Source organism: Eschrichtius robustus, chromosome 16 (assembly GCF_028021215.1).
Source record: "Eschrichtius robustus isolate mEscRob2 chromosome 16, mEscRob2.pri, whole genome shotgun sequence".
NCBI classification, from domain to species: Eukaryota; Metazoa; Chordata; class Mammalia; order Artiodactyla; family Eschrichtiidae; genus Eschrichtius; species Eschrichtius robustus.
In genome coordinates, this window is record NC_090839.1 from 70,991,590 (window position 1) to 71,013,928 (window position 22,339).

Genomic DNA, 22,339 nt, shown 5'->3' on the forward strand with positions numbered 1-22,339 from the left:
CCACAGATTTCAGACATCTTGAGTAAGTTACAGTTGAGGAGACTCTTTTGCAGTTGAGGAGAATATTAACATTATTCAGGAGGTGGCTTAGCGTTCATGCTTCTGCTTATGGTTGGGGTAAACCTGATTTCAGCCCTGACATATACTGGGAAGTTACTCTTCCCAGCAAAACAGGCAGAATAGAGCCCTAGTGGACATAACTGGCTCTACTCCAATTTCTGTCCATGCTGTACAGTTTCCAGCCCGTGTCCAGGGTAGAGCATGTGATACAGGTCTGGTCAGTCAGAATACTCTCTCCTCCTAGACACTGTGATTGGTTCAGGGATAGGTGTGTAACCCAAGCTGGGCTAATCACAATCATTCCTGACACTTTTGATAGTGCTATTGAGAAAGAGGTACTCTCAACAGCCATCTCTGCCTTATGTGAAAAAAGTCTTCCTTAGATTAAAGCCAACATAAAAGAAAGCAAAGCACCAGAAGGACAAAGACAGACTCCCAATTACATGAACTGGACCCCAGGATCCAATTTGGACTTCTCAATTACTTGAGCCCATAGATTCTTTTTTGGGTTTGAGCCAGACTGAATTATATGTGAGTCCCTCCATACTGAGAGATGGTCATCCAAGAGATAGACACAGAGGCAGCTGAGTCATCAGTATAAAGAGAAAAGCCATTCTTGGGATGATAAAGAAAGAAAACATTTTGCAAGAAAGCAAACTAGGCACTTTGCTGGTGGCACAGTGGTTAAGAATCCGCCTGCCAATGCAGGGGACGTGGGTTCGAGCTCTGGTCCGGGAAGATCCCACATGCTGCAGAGCAACTCAGCCCGCGTGCCGCAACTACTGAGCCTGTGCTCTAGAGCCTGCAAGCCACAACTACCGAAGGCCGTGTGCCTAGAGCCCACGCTCCGCAACAAGAGAAGCCACCACAATGAGAACCACACGCACCTAAACGAAGAGTAGCCCCTGCTCACTGCAATTAGACAAAGCCTGCACGCAGCAACGGAGACCCAACACAGCCAAAAATAAATAAATAAAATAAAATAAATAAATTTATATAAGAAAAAGAAAGCAAACTAACATTGAGCATTTTGCAGAGCACAGTGGAGAGAAGCAGAACCGCTGAAGAACAAATTAAACTTTAAGCTAGTTCATGGGCACAGACTAAGACTTAAACACACAGAGCCATTAAACCATGATAGCAGAAAACAGCTCAGTTCATGGGACAGGGACACATGGGACACATACAAGATTAGCAGATCTAGAAATCAATTCATAAAACAAAGAGAGTTTTCTTGAACCCACCTGGTTAAGAATCCTCTGTGGCACCTTCAAGGTGAAAGAGATGGAGATTTTTTTAAGAACTACCTGGCTACCCAAAAAGGTTTGTTAAAAATATTAATGCGTAAGTGTTCTCTCTGGTAAATTGCAGAGCGTTTCCATTTCAGGGGGTGGGCTCAGTAATTATCAACAAATCCACTTTAATTTTACAAAGTTTTGATTTAAAATGCTCCTCTGGAGTGTAAAATGCTCCATACACTTCAACGTATGGCAACTTACTGGATCTTGGCTTCTCCACCAAGATTCTGGCACCTAGATTGGGTAGAACTGTTACTTTCAGGTGCTTATTTCTGACTACATGTGATGTTTGCAAGTCCTTCACAGAAGCAGTTTCCAAATGCTCACTTAAGGACCTGCAACAGCAGAGTCACTAGAGTCTTAGCTAAAAATACAGACTGCAGGGCTCCACTCCAGACCTTTGAGATCAGAATCTTTGGGAGTGAGGCCAAGTCTCTATATTTTCAAGATATTCCCCAGTATATTCTTATGTACCTCCAGTGCTGGGAACTGTTGGATGGAACATATGGTCTAATGGCCTTGAAAAGGCAGGGAAAGAAAGGTGTCTATTTCTGAAATTTTCTCAGCAAAACTTGAAGATGTCCAAAAGCCTAATTCAGAACAAAGCATAATTCAAGGACATTATGTGATTAACATATATGCCTGGTCAAGGAGATCTAACATGGCAATTGGTTTATGACTGAAACATCCCCTTCCCACCCACTCCCAATTTCCCTACATGTTGAAAATACTACAGGTATGAAAAAAGAAATACACCTTCAAATTCATACCTACCTTCTGAGATGAGCAATCCGTGTCACTCATGTTGTCCATTCTAATTGGACCTATAAAAATACAAAAAAAGGAACAAAGAGCTCTCAGTTTCTTCCTCTACTATCAGTGGCTCTGAAATTCCTTATAGCATAATGGGGATGACACAGATTATGGAACTTTCCAGATGTTCTGAAAGCTCTGTTCACAGGGTTGCCTCTCCGAGGTCATGGACTTCAGCCCCCTGAGGAGTTTCCAGGCAGAAGAGGAAAGAAAGGGAAGCTAGAGAATGAAGAGGCAGCCTTGGGGCTCTGCTGGGCTCTGTGCTGCGGCTTCCTGTGATGGCCGCTCTTCCCTTCCACTGAGCAGCACCTCCCTTGGAACTTTTCCAGGAATACACCGAGTTCACTGTAGAGGAAAAACTGAAGCAGAGTTACATACTAACACAGAGAAGAGGGAGGAAGCACCCCCCCCCAAACAATCCCCCTGGCAGCCTGAACTCTTCTCTCTCCTCCTCTCGGGTTATTTTTAACACTGGAGGAGCTTGTACCCAGGTCCTGGGGCCAGTCACAAGGCTTCAGTGTCTGTTGCTAGGAAGGAGGGGCCTCTGTTGTGCCCAGATACAAGACTGGTCTTGACTCAGCTCTGTGTCCAGGTCTCTCCCTTTGCTGTAGGCCAGCTGTCCAGCAGGAAGTTTCGGTGACAGGAGGGAAGGTGGGAAGGTGTTTAGTAATGATCCAGGAGGTGAATGGCGACAAGAGGTTGTGCCTTTGGAGGGGCCTAAATGTACACAGAGTGGTGGTTAACTTCTTGAGCCCTAGAGTCAGACAGGTGTGGGTTCAGATCCTGCCCTTCCCATTTAATTAGCTATGTGGCTTGAGCAAATTGCTTTATCTCTCCAAGTGTTCTTTACAATGTAAAATGCCAACAATGTGACAACCTACCTCATAGGTGGGCTTGAGAGTTTAATGAGATAATACCTGTAAAGCAACCTGCACATAGTAGAAGGATGACCAACTTGTCCCAGTTTCCTGGGACTTTCTGGGTTTTAATACTGCAAGTCCTGCACCGAGAACTCCCTCAGTCCTGGGCAAACTGAGACAGCTTGGTCACTCAACACAGTAGGCACTCTATAAGTGTGGCTAACATCATTCTCATGATAAACACAGGAACACATGCACACGTACGCTCACACACACAAGATACAATTAGCTGCTGCCCAGACATTCAAAGCACACGTTAAGTGGTCACTTTCAAAATTCTCTCAAAATCAAGTTAGACTTATTGAGCTCTTTTTGGGAGACAGGCTTCTATATATATATATGTGTATGTTTTGTCGTTCAATTTTTCCCCAAACTCCATGATGTTGACATTTTATGATTGACGAAACCAAAACTGAGAAAGAAACATAATCTTCCTAAATTGCCAGGACTTGTAAGTAGTGCTGATACAATTTGAACCCTGTCCTTATGACTCCAGAGTCCAGTGTTCTTTCCATAAAGTACCTGCCCATAAAACAAACATTTCTGAGATCTTATGATGAGCATTACATAGTACCAAGTACTTCCATTTCTCCTTTTTCTTACTTTTCCCTCAAAGTTTGGCTTTCCATACCTTCAAAATAACCTTGAGGCTCCTCATTCCTGACATTTGCACTCTCTACCATAAGGTATATATACAGTTTCAAATAGTGTTTGGAATAAATGAGGCAGTGACAGGGTTTGAGACTTCAGACGGAAATGGGGTTATTACCAGGCCTCCTATAATAGGATATGAAACCCCATGTCCCACAAAAAAACCAGCAACTGTAACCCAACAAAGTACAGAACTTTAGAAGGGGCCTGGTAGGGTGTCCATGAGCCCCATGACCTTGTGGGTGAGTAGGAGACACACCTCCCTTTGAAATTTTGTGCTTTAAGTCTACCTGCGTCCAAAAACGTCAAAGCAATAAATACAGCTTTCGTTTACTGATGTATATTAGCTGCTGGCACTGTGGTAAGCACTTAATGAGCATCATCTTTCCAAACCTGCTCAACAATGGAGAAGGTGAATACAACTATCCCAAGTTTTATGACTGAGGAAACTGAGAAACAGGGAGGTTAAGTAATTTGCCCATAGTCACTCAGCTAGGTCAGCAGCAAAGTGAGAACTTGACCTGATTACGGAATCTGCTCCATGGCTTTAACCAAAAGCCTACATGTAGTCTGAAGAAAGACAGAAAATAAATAAAATATCTGCCAAAGAGAATGAAAATTCCATCATCTCCCCTCTGCCCCAGGCCACCTCACTGGCACCAGGATTGCTTGCTGACTTAATCTTCTGTTCAGCAATTTCCAAGTGAGGATGCAGGCCTCAAATCCCTTAATCAACTTCAAGTACATGGGGTTGCCAGATAAAACACAGGATGCCCAGACATACTTATACTAAAAAGTTATCTGTTGCTCACCTGAAATTCAAATTGACCTGGTTGTCCTGTATTTTTATTTGCTAAATCTGGCAATGTGGGGAGAAGAGGTCAGCTAGGTTCTAGGTGATCCCCATCTCTGTGGTGTTAACAGCTTAGAGTCTCAAATCTGTTGCTGGAAATTTTCACACATTTCTAATTCAGAGCCCAGTGTTTCTGGCAGATCTTTTCTGAGGCTTGAAACAGTTGCTTATCCAGGGACTTATTCTATTGACCCATCCAATGGTCAGCAAGAGCCAAGTCCTTGTGCTACTGAGAGATGCTAAGATTCCCACCGTTGGGTAATATATAGTGTGGTAGAGAAGGCAGCCAACACACAAGGAAAAGCAAAATCTGGCTGGCCCTACAAAAATTCAAGTGGAAGGAACTAGAAGATTCACAGAGGTTCCCCTAGATGGCACCCTTGAACAAAATTTCCAGTGAAGGCCTCAATTCAGCTTCCCAAAGCAACACCCACCAGGGAAGGAGGGTTGCAGTTTTGTCCTAGAGAAAAAAACCCTCGAAACCCAAACAATAACCAACCCTTTCCTGGATGGGGCACCCATCACACTGCAGCTGAACAAAAGGCATGAAACCGGACAGGATTGCCTGAAACGTAAAAATTTAGGGACACTTTTCCGTCCATGTCCTCCTATCTTCACCATTAGCTCCCCCCTTCTTGGCTCTTGTGGAGTTAGAGCAGGATCCCTTAGCTTATTATTATTATCCCCAAGCTTATTTCTCTATCCACCAGCCTGATTATTTCTAGAAATATTAGTTGGTAGAAGTAATACATCATTGGTGGGTGGGCAAAATCAGTGAAAGACGTCAAAATAAAACTGTATCGCATATTTGAAAGTTGCTAAGAGAGCAAATCTTAAAAGTTCTCGTCACAAGAAAAAAAATTCTGTCACTGTGTATGGTGACAGATGTTAACTAGGTTTATTGCGGTGATTATTCTGCAATATACACAAACATCAAATCATTACGTTGTACAGCTGAAGCTAATATAATGTTATGTGTTAACTGTACTGCGATATAAAAATAAACAAAAAAAATAAACCAAGTAACCATGATAAGACACAGAAAAAAACAAAGCACAATACGTTAAATATTTTTGAGCTCCTCCTATGTTCCCGATAGGTGCTAAGTTCTTTACAGCCATTATTGCACCAGTCATCACTACAACCCTGTGATTGCTTTTCTCTTTCCTAAAGAGTTATTTTTCAGGTGGCTATGGACACAAGTCACAGAGGAGAGATAGATCAACAAAGGTCCCTGGATGGAAAGGGCATGAGAACTGTGCAGCAGCAGGCCAATTCTCAAGTCTATCCCTCTCTCCATTTTATAGATAAAGCTGAAGCTCAGCGAGGTTAACACATCCACCCAGTAAGAGTCTTGACCTGGGATCAGAGTCCAGGACTGCTGGACCTCAGTTCACGGTCTTTACAAGTATGTTCTATGGCAGTTGTTCTCAACCTAGACAACTGTGCCCCCCCCCAGGCGACATCTGCCAATGTTTGGGGACATTTTTGGTTGTCTGCAGGGAAGGAAAGGACTGCTAGCGTCTAGCGGTTGGAGGCCAGGAATACTGCTAAACATCCTACAATACACAGGACAGCCCGCTCAACACAGAATTTTCCTGCCCAAAATGTCAGTAGCGCTGCCCCTTGAGAAACCCTGCTGTATGGGCTGGATTTCAGGCCAAGGAACATGTGTTCTGGCTCTGACTTGAAACTGAAGGATTTGGGAATAGACTTTTTCATTTATAAAATGGAGATACTAATCGAACCGATCTTTAGGGATCTCACTGGCTCAGGATATCTGCGTTTGAGAAGTCATGGTTAAAACCTTCCAGTCAAGGTCGTACCTCATCACTTGTCTGTCCTGAGCTCCACAGATGCTTCCAGAAGAGCTGGTTCTGGGTATTTAGGCAGCGGAAGCCCTGAGACCCCGGGAAAACCCGTTCTCAGCTGCCAGTCTACCTGTCTCAGAGATGGCCTGGGCGCCCTCGCTCCAAGCCAAGAGTGTAGGAAGGGCAACTCTCTCTGAGGCTCGGTTTCCTCACGTGCTCCTCACTCGTGGCTCGTCCGGCAGGCTCCACAAAGCTGAGGGAGACAGCGTCCTTCGCGAGAGCTGCAGGCGGGGAGAGCCAAGGGGAGGGGAGGGGAGGGGAGGCGAGGCACGGGGAGGGACGGCGCGGGGCCGCGCGGCGGAGGAAGACAGCTGGCGGGGGTGGAGTGAGGCCGCAGGCTCCGGCTCCAGAGCCGCCGCTTGGGCGTGTCTCCTCCAGCTGCCCGCACACTCAGCTGGGCCTGCAGCGCGGCCGCGGGGACCAGGTGAGAGCTGGCAGCTTGGGCGCAGGGGACCCGGCTGGCTAGACCCCCCCCTTGCCGAGCGGGACAAATTTTGTTGGAGGGCGGGGGGGGGGGGTCGGTTGAGAGGTTAGTCCGTGTCCCACGCCCAAAGCCTTCAGCCCGATGTTTGGTAATAAGGGGAGTCTCATCCCTCAGAGCCCCTGCGAGACCCCCATACACACACACACACACACACACACACCCCTACACCTACTACTACATTTGGTAAAAGGGTTGCCATTCCCATCCCACCCCGGACCCTTCCCCTTCTTGGGAAACCTGGTTGGGAAGTCTCCAAACTCCCTCTTTAGGATTAATGAAAATGGGTGCCCTCCTCCCTCCCGGCTTCCTCTTCTCTACGGAGGGCCCCTCCCCCCTCACTGCGGAGAGGGGAACTCCAAGTACCACAGGTGGGATTCTCCTCCCCAAATTAACGACGGTGTACTCGACTCCCCGCCCCCGAGCTCCCATTTCTCAGCCTCGGTGCCCCCTCGGGCGCAGAGCCCCCTCTGTACCTGCACCAGCCCCCTTTTCCCCTCTCCTTGGATTCCAAGAAACTGGCCGCCGGTCCCCTCTCGCGTCTAGGAAGGCTGAGAGAGTGGAACCAGATGGGGAGGGGGAGGTCTGGATAGGCCCGAGGCGCCCGGTGGTTCCCGGCCTCAAGCCGGAGATGCGACCCCTCCCCCGCCCGGCTGGAATGCTCAGGGTTTCCGTTTGTCCCGGGAGGGGCGGTAGTGGAAGAGCCGGGGGCTTTTGGAGGTGGGGGGGGCGTGGAAGGGGAAGGGCGGGTTGGCTCGTGTTCTCCTGGCTCAGCCCGGAAGGCGCGGAGGAGGCAGAAGGCGGGGAACTGTGCGCTGCGTCGGGTTAAGGGGTTGCCGTCTTCCCTCCTCCCGAGACCTCTCAGTGCCTGGGGAGGCCCCTCCGAGGAGTGAGTGACTAGGGGGTCTGGGGATTGGTGGCCCGGTGTTTGCATTCCACGGATGTGGCCGCTGGCATTTTACCCACGCTGGCCCCTATTGGACTCCCCAAACCGGTCCGGGTGGCGCTTGGGTTTCCAAGGCCCTGGGAGACCAGTTAAGGGGAGCTGGGCTAGTTTCTGACCCTTGCAGATTGGAGATTAGGGGAATTGAGTGCTGGGAACTTCGCAAATTCAAATCGGTGCCAGCTGTAGCTTCAGAGACAGTATGGGAATGGGGAGTTTAGTCCTTCCCTGTTCAGGGGATTCCTGTTTCACAAAAGGGATTGTGGCAGAGAATCTCTAGCTGGGGAGATTAAAATGTGCTTTAATTTGGTGCGAGACCCTATAGATATTAGGAGATACCTCTTCCCAGCTCACATAATTAGCATGGGGGACGTTCCATATGGTAAATAAATGTGAGCATCTCTCAGTTAATTTTGTCCACTGTGACAGAATCTTTTAGGCGTTTGTGCTATAGGTCAGGAGATCAGTTGTAAGGGAGAAATGGAAAAGATATCTGTGTCCAGCCCTACAGTGTTGTTCTGGGAAATATAAAATAACAATATATTTGTTTATATGAAAATAAAAAAGGGTTTAAAAGATAGATATCTAACTCAACAAAAAGCTTTTATTAAAAATAAATAATTATGTGAGATTGGGACAGTCCTGGAAATTCCAGGCTGTTGAGTCACAGGGTATAATTGTGGCAAAGTCTGTCCCTCAGGTGCCTCTCTTGTTATGGAGCTGAGACTTACAAGTAACTAGAGAATAATTTATGGCACAATGTAATTGGGAGCCAACCTGTTTAGTGTATTGGCCACTGTCACTTGTTTGAGAAAGGTTTTCTGGCAAAAAAAAAAAGGCAATAGGACTTGAAATAGTGTATTCAGCTTTCTTACTTTCTTCCACATTCTTTTCACAATTTTGTCAGGCTAAAAAAATAAACATAAGCTCTCAGAGACAATACCATTAACATTTTGTTATATGTCCATCTAGATCTTTTATTTTACTATGGATATATACATAAAATACATAAATACATATATGTATTTTATATTATGGATATATGCATAAAATATGTAACAATATATAGTATTCTATAATTTTTTCACATCATAGATATATTTTTATTTCACTAAATAAATATCAACATCATTTTAATGGCTATACAATACTCCATTGTATGAATTTATCATTATTTAACCTATTTCCTATTAGTAGACAGCTTCTTTCCACTGTTTTACTATTTATTATGTATTAGAAACAGGGGTACGCTGCACATCCTTTTGGCATGTTTTTTGATATAACTGATTATTTCCTTCAAGTTCCTGGAAAATAAATTGTTGGATCAAGGTGTGTGCAATTTGAAATTTTGATAGATATTGCCAGGTTACCCTCCATCTGCATGCCCACCATCAGTGTGTGAGGCTAGTAGACTCTCTTGTTGGTTCAGTTGGGTGAAGACCACTAATGGTTTAAGATACTTTTCATTTCCTCCAGTGACAGCAGGAGACAAGGTGACATGAGAGATTTGACTGTGCCCTGCACTGAAGAGCTTACTGGTAGAATTAATCCCTAAAGAGACCTGAAGTGGGTTTCAGGATGGTGAAAGAAGAGCCCCCGAGTACTTCAAAGGACTTGCAGGAGCTGCAGAGGAGGGTGTCTTTGCTGATAGCGTCTGTCCAGAGTAACTCAAAGGTCAGTTTCCAATCAGAGCATATAATGGAAGATCCCAAAATAATACTAGCTTAAACACCATACAAAGTTATTTCTCTCTCAAGTAGAAGAAATTTGGAGGTAGGTCAGGAATCTTTCTAACTCACCACCTTGTCATGTCTGAGTTGTGACCTTCAAACTCACTGTCCAAGATGACTGCTAGAGTGTCAGCCATTGTATCCATATTCTAGGCAATAAGGTGTGGGGAGAGAAAGACTTGCATACCACCTCCAATTTAAGGAGACTTCCTGGAAGTCATACACACACAAAGCTTCCAGTTGCATCTCATAGACCAAAATTTAGTCTTATGATCATCCCTTGTAGCAAATGCAATTCTTTAGCTGGAAATAGAGGCAACTCTTAGTCTTTGCCACAGATACCATCCTTTTTTTTGTTTTGCTGTTAATTTTGACCTGTTACCCTGAAAATGAGAGGCTAACGTCTACTTTGAGCCCAGTGTTCCACTAGATATCCAGTGTTCAATAGAAATACGACATAAGCCACATACGTAATTTAAAATTATCTAGTAGCCGCATTTAAAAAGTAAAAAGAAGCAGGTGAAATTAATTTTAATAGTGTATTTTATTGAACCTATCTAAAATATATTTCAACATGTAATCATAAAAAATATTAATGAAAAAAGTTATTGAGATGTTTTACATTCTTTTTTGTACTAAGTCTTTGAAATCCAGTGTGTATTTTACACTTAACAGCACATTTCCATTTGAACTAGCCATTTTACAAGTGCTCAATAGCCATTCAATGGCAATGGGACTTGAGATAGTATATTCTGCTTTCTTGAACTTTTATCTTTATTGCTTTCTTCTGTGTGCCTTTCAGCATTTTTTCAGGGAAAAAATAACAGCTCTCAGAGATAATATTAACATTTTGCTATATGTTCTTCTAGACTTTTTTTCTATGTAATATACCCATAAAATACATATGTATATGTGACAAAGTGAACTGGTTGGTGATCTGTTTTTTGTATTGGACACCACTAGGATCTATTTGAGGAGCCAGACCTTTGCAGTCTAGAGCAATATACTCTATAGAGATCTTTTCTGAACTCATCCCCAAATGCCTCTGGCACTCTTTGTGGATTTAGCAAGATATTTTTAGGTTGGACAAGCAGCTTTCTAGCCAGCAGGCTGAGACTCTTGTTACTAAAAGTTAGCTCCGTGAGAAAGGGCCTCTTACTCATCTACATGTTTAGTTGATTCTCGTTATATAATTTGTGTTAGTTCTGTTCTGTTGAGTCACCTCAAACACTGAATTAGCACGTACTGAACAATTGCTCAAACGGGAAGTACAGGATTAGGTTCTGGCAAACTTCTGGTGGCAACATTTTCATCAACCAATCAAACCATAACCTGTTTTGTGTGTCTTTTTGTTTAAAGGCACCTTTATTCTGTAGATATTATTGATTCATTAACATTTAACTCCAGGCCAACAGCCTGTACTATACAGGCAGCTGTAACTCTTGCCTGAACGAAGTTTATCTAATACACGTACGGTATTTTCTCTATAAGGCACGTCACAGCCTTCATATACTTAGGAACACTAGACAGTACTGCTACACATTTTAAATGGCAAAATCACCAACAGAAAACATAAAAATGCAGAAAAAGGTGGCACTAAATAAACCATGAAAAGGACAGTTGTATAGAGAGCTGAAACAAGAAGGCAGAGTGTTACCTAGTTTGACCTCAGCTGGGAACATGTGCGTCAGGTGGCTCACGTTTTTCACTGCCTTGTGCACGTCCATGAAAGCAACTCAAAGTGTTGATTTTGGGGATACAGATCAATTTTAGTGGGTAGGCAAATTCACAAATGTAGAATCTGCAAGTAATAGGGATTGACTGTACATTAATTAACCTTGGTTGAGCACTTATTATATGCAAAGCACTGTGCTACGCACTTGGCATATCTTAACTTAGTTAATATTCGTGTCTACCTTCTAAGGTAGGCATTTCAAAGCATGTGAACTCTGACTTCTTGACATTTCTTCATTTTTTCACCTTAGATCCTCAGCCATGGTCATTGGAATAGATTTAGACTAGATAACTTCCAGGGCAGTTGACTCCCAGAATGATGGGACAGATCATCAGTTGGCTAAGCCCTGATGTTCTTCAGATAGTCCTGAGGTAGTTTCTTTTAAATTTTAAAATTATATTAATTGAATTAATTATATTAATTGTGTTTACTGAATAGAGTAATATTGGCAGTAAAGGAAAGGAAATCACCTGTAAACCCATCACTAACAAATCCAGTGGTGGTATTATCATTATTGTTGTTGTTGTTGTTGTTGTTAGGCCCCTTTAGTATGTAATTTTTAGATCTAGTGGTTTTAATTGTGGCAGATGTAGTTCTATATTTTTATTTTTGCTTGATATTGTATATGGTGTTTTTCCGTATTAAAGCATAGGTCTTCTGAACAATTGCTTTTCTTGGTGGTAGAACCTTCCCTCAGATTGACATACCATAATTTACATAGTCATCCCCTTGCTTCTATGATATTTAGATGATTTCTTTCCCCCAAGTAATTTATAACCTTTTCTCAGAGTTAATAAACCCTTTGAGTTCCAGATAAGAATAGATGGCTTCCAGATGGAGTGTTTGTGAAACAGCTCCGTCATCTCTTCTAGGAAACCTCTGGAATGTCAAGTCTTAATTATCTTACTTTTAGACTGACAGAGTCAGAAACCTGTCCCAAATAGCTTAAACAAACAAACAAACAGTGGGACCTGCCAGGGCTTTTGGGAAATGTAAGGCTATCATAGAAGCCAAGGCAGGAAGTAAGCAGGGCGGAGCCTCAGGAGGGGTTAGAACCAGGGTCTGGCAGGTCACTGGGGTCAGAGATAACCCTCAGTGCCCTCTCCTGAGACATATTGTTCCTCATTGTAACCCTTCCTTGTGTATCTACTTCATTCTCCTCTCTTTGCAGCCTGGCTTCCTTTGCTCTTCCATTCACATGGGCAGACATGATCACCCAGGATGGTACCTTCAACTCCCCATGTCTCCTCCAGCTCCCAGCTGAAATCCTCTATGGGGCCTGGTCTTGGGAGTGCTTATTCCTAGGAGCAAGAATCTGCTTGACCAAGTCACCTGTGGCCAGGGAGGTGGCAGTTGGGCTGGGGCTTTTCATTTCACTGGTGTAAACATGGCTTCAGGGGCCTACCCCTGCTGTGAGAGGGGGCAGTTTTCAGAGAGGAGGGAAGAGAGATGGAGCATGGGCTGGGCAGATGCCCTCCCAGTGGTATCTCCTTGTGTGGATTACCTAGGACAAAATAGTTTTGCTCTCATGCTGGCCCTTTCCTTCCACAAAGGATGTTTTTGAATTACCTCCTTGGCACCTGTATTCTAATCCTGAATCACAAGGACCAAAATCTGGGAGAAACTGTCACACAGCACCTTGGACTTGTCATTACCAGTGGTTTTAAATAATGCTGACCCCTCTGCCCTCCACCCCTCTGGTAGCAAAGACAGTGGATACTGATTATCTTTTGCATTCTAACACCAGGGAATTAGCCTCTCTTCTGAATAGTTCTAGATGGAGTCTTCATGTCCTTAAACACTGGCCATGTTGTCCCTATTTTGGAACCTCCCATACTCACGTGTGCATTTTAAAATAAATCACCTGTGTTTGACCTTGGGCAAGTTGCTTGGGCTCATTGACTCTCCATCTCATCTTCTCTAAAATAAGCAATGCCAGGCTCATAGCTTTGTTGTGAGGATGATCTCAGATGTCGTTTGAGAAGGCCTTAGCACAGAGTCTGGAAAACAATGGTGCCAGTCTGTCCCAGCCTGGCATTCCTGGGTTATTTAGCACCACACCATGCCTGTAAAATCTAGGTTGGATAACCTGTGTCTGCTTCCAGGATAGCGATGGAAAATGTTGCTGAATAATAAGCTCTCCCACTTTCCACCCTTCCATTGTGTCACCCTCTGTTGCCTGGGAGAATGAAAAGTTAATTGCTATAGTCTAATTCCCGGATTTAAATAATGTTAAATTTTGCCTTGTTATCTACCTTGTAGAGAGAAAAAAATAAGGAAGTTTATTGAAAGCTCTTAAAATAGTGCTTGGTACTTGAGTGTTTAATGAATGTTCTCTATTATTATTAGGCATAACTGAATCATATCTTCCTCTTCTGAGACAGACCGGTCCGAGCAGGGCCATCCTCCCTAGGGGAAGACAATTGCTGGGCTTAATTGTCTGCATGTTAAATTGGTCTCTCTGCATATCTGAATAACTTTCTATTTTTTCATTGTAGGGCCCAGATTTAGAAGAGGCTAAGAAAAAATTAGATTTCTTAAGGACTACAAGTAGTCCCTTCCTGCTTTTCTCCTCTTGGATCCCCATGCCAAACTGTCTCCTGGTCCTGTTGAATTTTCTTTTGTCGTTCCACTTTCATACTGCATCTCCTCCTCCTCGTCCCTCCCTGCCATCAGCCTAGTTTTGGCCATCATTATCTCTTGCTGGCTTCCCTGCAAATCTTCCTCATTGCCTCTTGCACAGGACCGCCAGGTTCATCTTTTTAAAATTATTCCTTTGATTGCATCACAGTCCTGCTCAAATGCCAACAGTTTGCTTCTTGTTTTTTTTCTAGGTAAAATTTGAGTGAGCGCTTTTCAACAGAAATATTATGTGAACCACATATATAGTTTTAAGTTTTCTAGTAGCCATATTAAAAAACATAAAAAGAAACATGTAAAATTAATTTTAATAATATATTTTATATAATCCAATATATCCAAAACAATATAATTTCAACATGTAATCAATATTAAAAAATCATTGATGAGATATTTTACATTCTTTTTTTAATACACTCAGTGCACATCTCAATTCACATGTTGATTTTCCATTGGAAATACTTGGTCTCTATTCAGATTTCATAAAATGGATAAGTGAAAAACTTATTTGAAACATACCCACCTTATTTGAAATGTAAGTAAAATTTTTTCAATGACTGAATCAAACATCAGTTTTTAAATTTAAATTAGATTAAAAATCCAATTCATCGGTCACGCTAGCCACATTTCAAGTGCTCAGTGGCCACATGTGGCTTCTGTGCCGGACAGTCTGGGCATAAAGTCATAAGCCTGGCATTCTGGTGTTCCAGCCTCATCTGCTCCCCCACCACTGTGGTTACTGAGTCTCTTGATTTTAAGGATCAGAGAGAGCAGTTCAGTCTGTCAGATGACCCCTGGAGGTTTACTAAGGATACACATGGATTAGAGCTGGAAAGCAATCAAGACCTGAGACAGCTCGAAGGACCATCCAGCCCCACTCCTGTGGCCCCTCTGCCTCTCTCTCACCTTCAGCCGCCCTAATGGGAAGATCTCACTGGGTTCTGATCCTAGAGTATCCAAGCTGGGTATTTCCAGCTCAGAGGTGATTCCTGGCACAGTCACCTCTGGCGAGAGAAGCTGAACAGCCAAGTCTTAGATAGCTTTTGTCAGAAAGGAGTAGCTGGAGGCAGTGTAGTCAGTAGGCGTTATGCCATTTTGGGGCCGGAAGTGAAGTTTGTCAATGCTGAAGCCCCAGGACTGAGAACGGTGGCTTTGTGGAACGGCCTTTTCTAGTTAAGCAGAGTGAGTCCTGTGCTTTGTCACCATCAACTTGAGCTCCAAAATCCTCCTGCCTTCCAGCTTGCCCCCAATTTCCTCCATTTGAATCACTTGGGTGAACAACCCTTTCTAGGAGAACGTGTGTTTTGGTTAGTGGCACCCACCATCACTGAAGCTTAAATTACATCTTCAGTTCACCTGCTGGCCTACATGGCCCTAAGGAATGAGACATAGGAAGGACCAGTTTTGATGGGGAAAAGTTCTGGAATGATGAAAGCTTTCAAGGGAACGGGAACTAGCATGCCAGCACTGAGGATAGAGATGGCGTGGACCCTAAGCAGAGGGGGAAGCCCATCCTTGTGAGGATGCCTAGGGCCAGCTCTGTATTAAAGCAGCCCCTCCCCACCCTCCAGTGAGCCAGCTCCAGAACCCTTTTGCCTGGTGGAGGAAGATAACCTACTTATTAACACAGCATAAGCTTGCAGTAGTCATCAGGCTGTGGCCTGACTGTGGTATCCAGGTTGATGACATAAAAACATTTTCTCCTAATGAAGTGGCAGCCATTGCAAACATGAGACATCTGAAGTGAAAAGATTTGGCTTTGAATGCCTAGATTTTGCCACTTGGAAGCCGTGTGACTCTAGGTGAGTCATTTCGTCCCACTGTTTCTCAAACTTTAATGTGTGTACAAATCACCTGGTGATCTCATTAAAAAACAATCTTGATTTGGCAGGTCTGGGTCAGGGCCCAAGATACTGCATTTCTAACAAGCTCCCAGGTGATGCCAAGTAGCTAGGACTTAACCTCTCTGTGCCTCCGTGGCCTCAGCTGTGAAGTAAGCAGCCAATTGTACATATATTACATCAGAGCACACATATGCTGAGGATGCCTTCTGAGAGGGTGTGTGTGAAGCAGCAGAGCCGTGCCTGGGTCTTTCGTCCTTTCACAAGACTTGAGGTTGGGTGGGGCCCTCAAACTTGCCCCCTGTCCACAGCTGCCTTAAGTTGTTGCTGGGGCAACTCATGTCTTGGGAGGATTATTATTGTTGACTTCTTACCTATGGGCCTTCCAACTTTATAACCTTGGCTTATACTTCCTATAGCTCGGGTGAATTCATCAGCCTGGGGTTCAGACATGGCATTCAGTCCTTCTCGTCTCCTTTGCCCACAGGTGGTTGCCTTTATGAAGTCTCCAGTGGGCCAGTACCTGGACAGGCATCCTTTTCTGACCCTCACCTTGCTGGTGTTTGCTGCTGTGTCAGCCGTTCCTGTTGGCTTCTTCCTGCTCCTCGTGGTGCTTACCTCCCTGGCTGCTTTTGTGGGAGTCATATTACTAGAAGGTATCCTACTCAGTTACTCTCCCCCTTGGAAAATGACTCACTTGGGATGACAGTATTTATTGGGCATCTGCCACTCTTGTCAAAGGTTCCTGTTCTAGTCAGAATCACATCGACCAAGGCAGGTTGTCAGAGTAGTTAAAACATGGGCTCTGGAGTCTATTAGAATCCCACCTCCCCCAGTGTGATTTTGGACACATTATTTACCCTCTCTGAGCCTCAAATTCCTCATAGGTAAAATAGGGATATAATAATACTATCTCAGAGGGTTGTGAAGATTGAAACTTACAGTTCCATAAAGTACTTAGCACAATCCTTGGCACAGAGTAGCTTCTCCATGAATGCTAACTATTGTCATTAAACAGAGAAGCCATTCACTCCACAGACAGTTATTGAGCACCTGTTGCATGCCAGGTGCCTTGCTATGTACTGAGGTTCCCCCTTCTCCACCTTTCCTCCTGAAGTCCCACTGCCAATTGTCAGCTTTTCCCTGAGTTGCTAAGTTAAAATTACTAAGAAAGTAAATCTGATTGGCTCAGTTTGCCTTTTCAAATCAGATCACAATCCACAAAGAGATGGTTGCCATCTGCTCAGGTGATCACCTCTGGCTCATTCTATGGCTTCCCAGAGCTAAGAGCACCCAGGGTTGCTTCCCTACCAAAGGGATTGTGGACAAGGCAGTTTACACTTGAAGAAGAAGGCAGGCACGGTAGGTGGATGAGCCAAATTCAGTATGGCAGAGTGGTTGTTCAGTAGAATATTGATGGATAGATGGGCGAAAGATGAATGAATATTAAAACAAAGGTAAATTTAGAAAGGAATAAGAGAGCCACTACCTTTTTGTGGTATCATACAAAGCTTTACAGGAGAGAGCGCTTTAAAGATGTATAACAACTTTGTCTCAGAGTAGACAAGGAAGGGCTTTCTAGATAGGAGGAACAGCATGTGCAAAGCTGTTCCACTTTAGAGCGGTGGTTCTGCAACTTGAGTCTGCATAAATCTTACTTGCTTTTTGAACATGTGGACTTTCATGTATCATCCAGAGATTGTTGTTTAGTAGGTCTGGAGTGGGGTCCAGAAATGCAAATTTTCAACAAGATTCCCTAATGCATCTGATTCTGATACAGGTGGTCGTTATCCATCCTTTGAAAAATACTGATCTAAGATTTTGTAAATCTTTATGAAAAGGCAGCACATCTGTTTACATTCTCTACTTTCCTTCCTTTCCAGAGTCCATCCCTGAAACTGTCACTGTGGAGTACTGGGTGGGCTATTTGACAACTCATGAGGCGAGGGAAAGGATGTCTGCCATGCAGCATTTGCCATGTTATTGGTTCTGCATTGGAAAGAGGAATTTTGTTATGAGGAAGGCAAGAGAAAGTGTGCTGGGCAGACAGAAACTGCCACAGTGAGTCACATGTATGATAGTCATTTAATTGTCGTGTCAACACTTAGAGGTAGTTATTATTATATTCTTTTTACAGGTGAGTTAAACTAAAGCTCCAAGCGGCCCAAAGTCTCACCATAAATGACTTAACTAGGATCAAACTCAGGCGTGTCAACTATGAAAATCCATCCTCTTTCCATGGTACCTTTTATTATTTTTCTCCCATAGACCCCATGTTATAAAAATGTATTTTCCCTGCACTTATTAGATGGTAATTCATTAATATTCCCATTAAAAACTTATTTAATGGTGCGTAAAATGACCATTCAGACCTATGGTTACTGTGTGATAGTTGCCAGGCTGGGTTGTAAAGGATGTAATCAAAAGTTATGTTTAGATTTTACTTTATTTAGCCTGCATAGCCTTTATTTCCATAGGTTGTAGGTAAGTGTAAATTACAGTATTTGTTAGGCAGTTTGAAACACTGGTTGTGATTTACCACCCCCATTACTGTCTTGGCTAACTCCTTCTAGAGGATTCCATTGGGAGCCCATCCATGACCTTGAGAATGAGGGAGTTTCAAATTCAAACACCCATGGGCAAGACAGGTAACAAAAGTGAGCAGAGCGGTCCAAGAATAATACAGTTGGAAGCAGTGGGGCCTGGAGGAAACTAGAAGGCCAGCAATTATTGCCATGCAGTGATTCTCAGTTGGGTATTGAGCTTGCCTCCTTTTTAAGCGATACCAGAAGTCTGGATTTTTGTGGAAAACCTCCTCACTTAAAACATCTGAGTTAACTGTTGTTTTAAACACAGTGGTGCAGTGTCTGGTGTTTCATTCTGTTTTAGATGAGTGATTCTTTTGACTTGCTTTCCTCTAGGACTGGTCATCGCTGTGGGCAGCTTCTCACTGCTTTGTGTCCTCTGTGGCTTGGGCTTCATGTCACTCATCATGTCAGGGACAATCATAGTGTCCTACATGGTAGTCTCCAGCCTTGTCAACTACTGGATTTCTCCCAGGTAAATACGTGTCAGTGCAATAATTTAATCTTTACTATTTGGGGAGATTTTCACAAGTAACACCCTAACCCTGGTCACATCATACTCAGTCTCCCGAGATAGGAGGTGCCTAGCCTCTTCACGTCTCTACTTAAAAAGAGGTAAGGTTTCCTTCTCAGTTTTGTTTTGTTTTTTTAATTATCAGGTAGGAATGCTTTGGTGGCAAGTAATGAAAAACCTAAGTAGATACTAGCTTAAACAAATAGGGATTTATTTTTATTGCATAACAAAAAGCTGGAGATAGCCCAGTCCTGGCACAGCCTCTCTAGTGTCATCAAGGTACCAGGCACCTTCTGCCTTTCTGTGTTGCCATCCTTACCCCACTGGCTTGTCACCTCATGGCCACAATAAAGCTGCTGCTGGCTACACCAACTTCATTCAAGGCAGGATGAAGAGAGGAAAAGAAAAGAGTCCTCCCTCACCAATTGAGTCTGACCTTTTTTGTCAAGTAAATGAAATGTTTCCCAGGACCTACCCGCTGTCTTATCCCAACCAACCTCATTGGCTGGAATTTTGGCAGGTAGCCACCGTAAGCTGGAAGGGAGGCTGGGAAATGGAGTATAAACCCACAAGGAGAAGGGCCTTGGGGATGTGTGTTGGTCAGCCAATCTCTGGTGTGTGCCATAGCTCCCCCGCTTGGGGTATAAGTGTTATTAGCAAGGCTACTTGAAATTCAAAGAGAATCCATAGAGCCAGTTAAGTTAATATCAATAGTGCTACCTCCTCTCTCACTTACCTCTGAAACCTACCATCACTTGGATAAAAAAAGACAGACCTATTTCTCTCCCTGCCCCATCTCCCTTCTTTTAAAGATGTAAAGAAATGGTCAATTAATTAGAATTTGAATCCCAGCTATGCCATTTTTTACCTGTGTGATCTTGAACAAGCTGTTCAACATCTCTGTTCTCAGTTTTCTTTCATTGGTAAAATAGGGCTACTCCTTGCTCTGCCTCTCTCACTGGATTGTCATGAGGACACAAACAATAATTTGGAGAAAATGCAGTATCCAAATTAGAATGGGAAAAAGGATCATAACCCCTGCCCCTAACTCAGGCATTTTAACCTCTCGGGCTCCCAGTTTCCTCATCTGTGAAGTCAGTGTAGCCCAAAATCTGGTGTGGTTGCAAGAAGCAACCAAAACTAAACCAACAAAGAACGTCATTCATTCCGCCATGTATACTCTCAACATTGCTCTTTAAAGAGGCCTTAGAGCTGATCATTTCCTCTTGTTGCCAAACAGACTGTGGACACAACACAACTCCAATGGCGACTGTTAGCTGGCCATGAAGTCTACATACTTAGAGGGGCTCTACCAGGAATGACCAGCTGAATGGAACCAAAGCTTTTTTTCAAGCACCTCTGGAAAGCTGTTGGATCATCCTTGCCCCTTGGGATTATGGCTCAGAAGGGACTGGGTAGTCAAGCTCTTCCTGGAGGTGTCCTCTAGCTTTTTCACTTATTTGTAGGATCCTGCAGTGGACAGTTTTGGGGATCTTGTTGCTCTTGGTCAATTCCATCAGCTGACCGACCCTCACATGGAGAATCAGCAGAGAATCTCGATGGCTTGGCGGCTCCTCGCGCCTCTCACCTCCTCCTCTCCAGAGATGCACACCTGACCTTGGCAGAATTTCGAGCCTCTACAGGCCAGTGACTTGACCCCGAAGGCTCAGATCTTGTTTCCGAGGCCCCAGTTTGGGGCAGCCACAGGTGGTTTTTCCTTTTTCTTTCTTCCTTTTTTTTTTAAAATGAGAGCTGCTTATTTCTTCACTCATTTGAAAAAAGAGGTGGGGGGAAGAATCCAAAACAGAACAAGCTCTTCTGCCTTATTAGCCTTTTATCAGAAAGACAAACAACATTTGGGAATAATAGCCTCTCAGACAAAGTTAGAAAATAGAGTCCAAACTTAACCTTACGGCCAAGAGCATTTTTTTCTAAGTCTAAAGGTATGGTTTCCACTGTTGAGTATTGTTAAGTGATGTTACTCTTTAAAATACTTGCACTTGATACTTTTTTATTGTTTTAAGGACTTGTCTTGTTAAGCCATTTCTTCAAAAAGTCCCATGAAAATGATAAAGGACTACAAAAATTTTTTAAATTCTACGGGATATCTACTTGGTTTATTTCCTGTGGCATTTTATTAAATATTTATTTAGATAAGCTTTTTTTCTTCACTCTATTTCAAAATACCCCCTTTCTAGACATCAGACCCATTTTTTCCTTCTGTGTCAATTTCATGGCAGATCCTGGGTAATAAGGCTTTTTTAGTTGCTAGTGATAGACACTCAACTCAAAATGGCTTTAAAAAGTGGGGGCAGAGGGGGAGGGATTCGTTTCACTGAACTAAAAAGCCAAGAGGTAGGTCTTTAGGCGCTGCTGGATCCAGGGGCTCAAGTGGTGTCATTAGGCATCTCTCTCCCTTCATCTCTCAGCGCTGCTTTTCTCAATGTGAGCTGAGTTTTAGGCAGGCCCTCCCCATGTGGAGGTCCCAGCAGCTCTAATTTTACATCAGCCTTATAGTTAGCACTCCCTATTGGACAAGGAAGCTGTTCTTTTCCAGTAGTACATTTAGATTTTTGGCTCCGATTAGACAGACTTGGGTCATGTGAGCAACCCCAAACCAAACACCATGGCCAGGGGGGATGGAATATGCTGACAGGTCAGGGCTGGGACACGTGTGCATTCTGGAACCAGGGGAGGGGGTGGGTCAGCCCCACTAGTTCTGCATAGGTGGGAGTGCTAGAGTATGTAGAGATGGGAAGACAATCCGATCCCAAAGGAGTATCGCAGGGAAAGGAAATGTATGCCAGGCAGACAGAAGCAAATACTTGCTCTTTGATTCAGGAGGGCATAAAGGCCTTAATTTGGTACTCAAACTTTTCTGTATCCCATGACAGTCAGCCACACCTGTCACTAAAGGGGCCTTCAACTCTATTAGAGAACAAGAACTGCCTTTTCCTGCCAATACATGGGGGTATTAATATTAAGTTACTATTTACTGAATGTTTCTTTCTGACCTGCAAGTGTCTGCTATTAGCTGTCTAAGCTAAATACCCTGCTGGGTTCTGAGGCTTCAGAAAAGAAGAATGAAGAGGGCCCTGGCCTCCTGAAGTTTACTTTCTAATGCAGGAGTCAGCTAACAAGTGTATTAGTTATCTATTTTTGCGTAACGGTTTACAAAGAGCACTTTTGTCATCCTACATTTTCAGTGTGTTAGGAGTACAGGCCTGGCTTAGCTGAGTCCTTTGCAAGAGTACAACAGCAGCGCTGCCACGTTGCTTCTCCTTTGAGGCTTGCCTGCGAAAGATCCACATCCGAGCTCACATGGTCATTGGCAACATCCATTTCTTTGTAGGCTTTGGGGCTGAGGCCCTCAGTCCCTGTCATATGGCAGCTCACAGCCTGAC

The 22,339-nt window shown here is 43.8% G+C and overlaps 2 protein-coding genes across 8 annotated transcripts in view; one reads left to right on the top strand and one right to left on the bottom strand.

The window, feature by feature from the left end:
• DNAH3 (dynein axonemal heavy chain 3) overlaps window positions 1–7,587 on the bottom strand; it is a 208,920-nt gene extending 201,333 nt beyond the window's left edge. For both annotated transcript variants that reach the window (XM_068524531.1, XM_068524530.1), the window contains exons 1-3: window positions 7,424–7,587; window positions 6,422–6,659; window positions 2,133–2,182 (exon numbers count right to left, since the gene is read on the bottom strand). In XM_068524531.1, the coding sequence (XP_068380632.1) occupies window positions 2,133–2,171 (39 nt within the window). In that variant the 5' untranslated portion in view covers window positions 2,172–2,182; window positions 6,422–6,659; window positions 7,424–7,587. The remainder of the gene's footprint in view (window positions 1–2,132; window positions 2,183–6,421; window positions 6,660–7,423) is intronic.
• The window catches only part of ANKS4B (ankyrin repeat and sterile alpha motif domain containing 4B), an 80,151-nt gene continuing 64,585 nt past the window's right edge, over window positions 6,774–22,339 (top strand). Inside the window, exons 1-5 of one of the 6 annotated variants that reach the window (XR_011070388.1) lie at window positions 6,774–6,890; window positions 9,367–9,564; window positions 16,324–16,492; window positions 18,758–18,896; window positions 20,402–20,642. Coding sequence is in view for 4 of the 6 variants with exons in the window: in XM_068524535.1 (XP_068380636.1) it covers window positions 9,469–9,564; window positions 16,324–16,492; window positions 18,758–18,896; window positions 20,402–20,459 (462 nt within the window). In the remaining 2 variants the exon portion in view is untranslated. Of the gene's footprint in view, window positions 6,891–7,755; window positions 7,837–9,366; window positions 9,565–16,323; window positions 16,493–17,973; window positions 18,078–18,757; window positions 18,897–20,175; window positions 21,009–22,339 lie in introns of those variants that run through there. The other 5 variants (XR_011070389.1, XM_068524536.1, XM_068524535.1 and 2 more) reach the window with 5 other exon arrangements.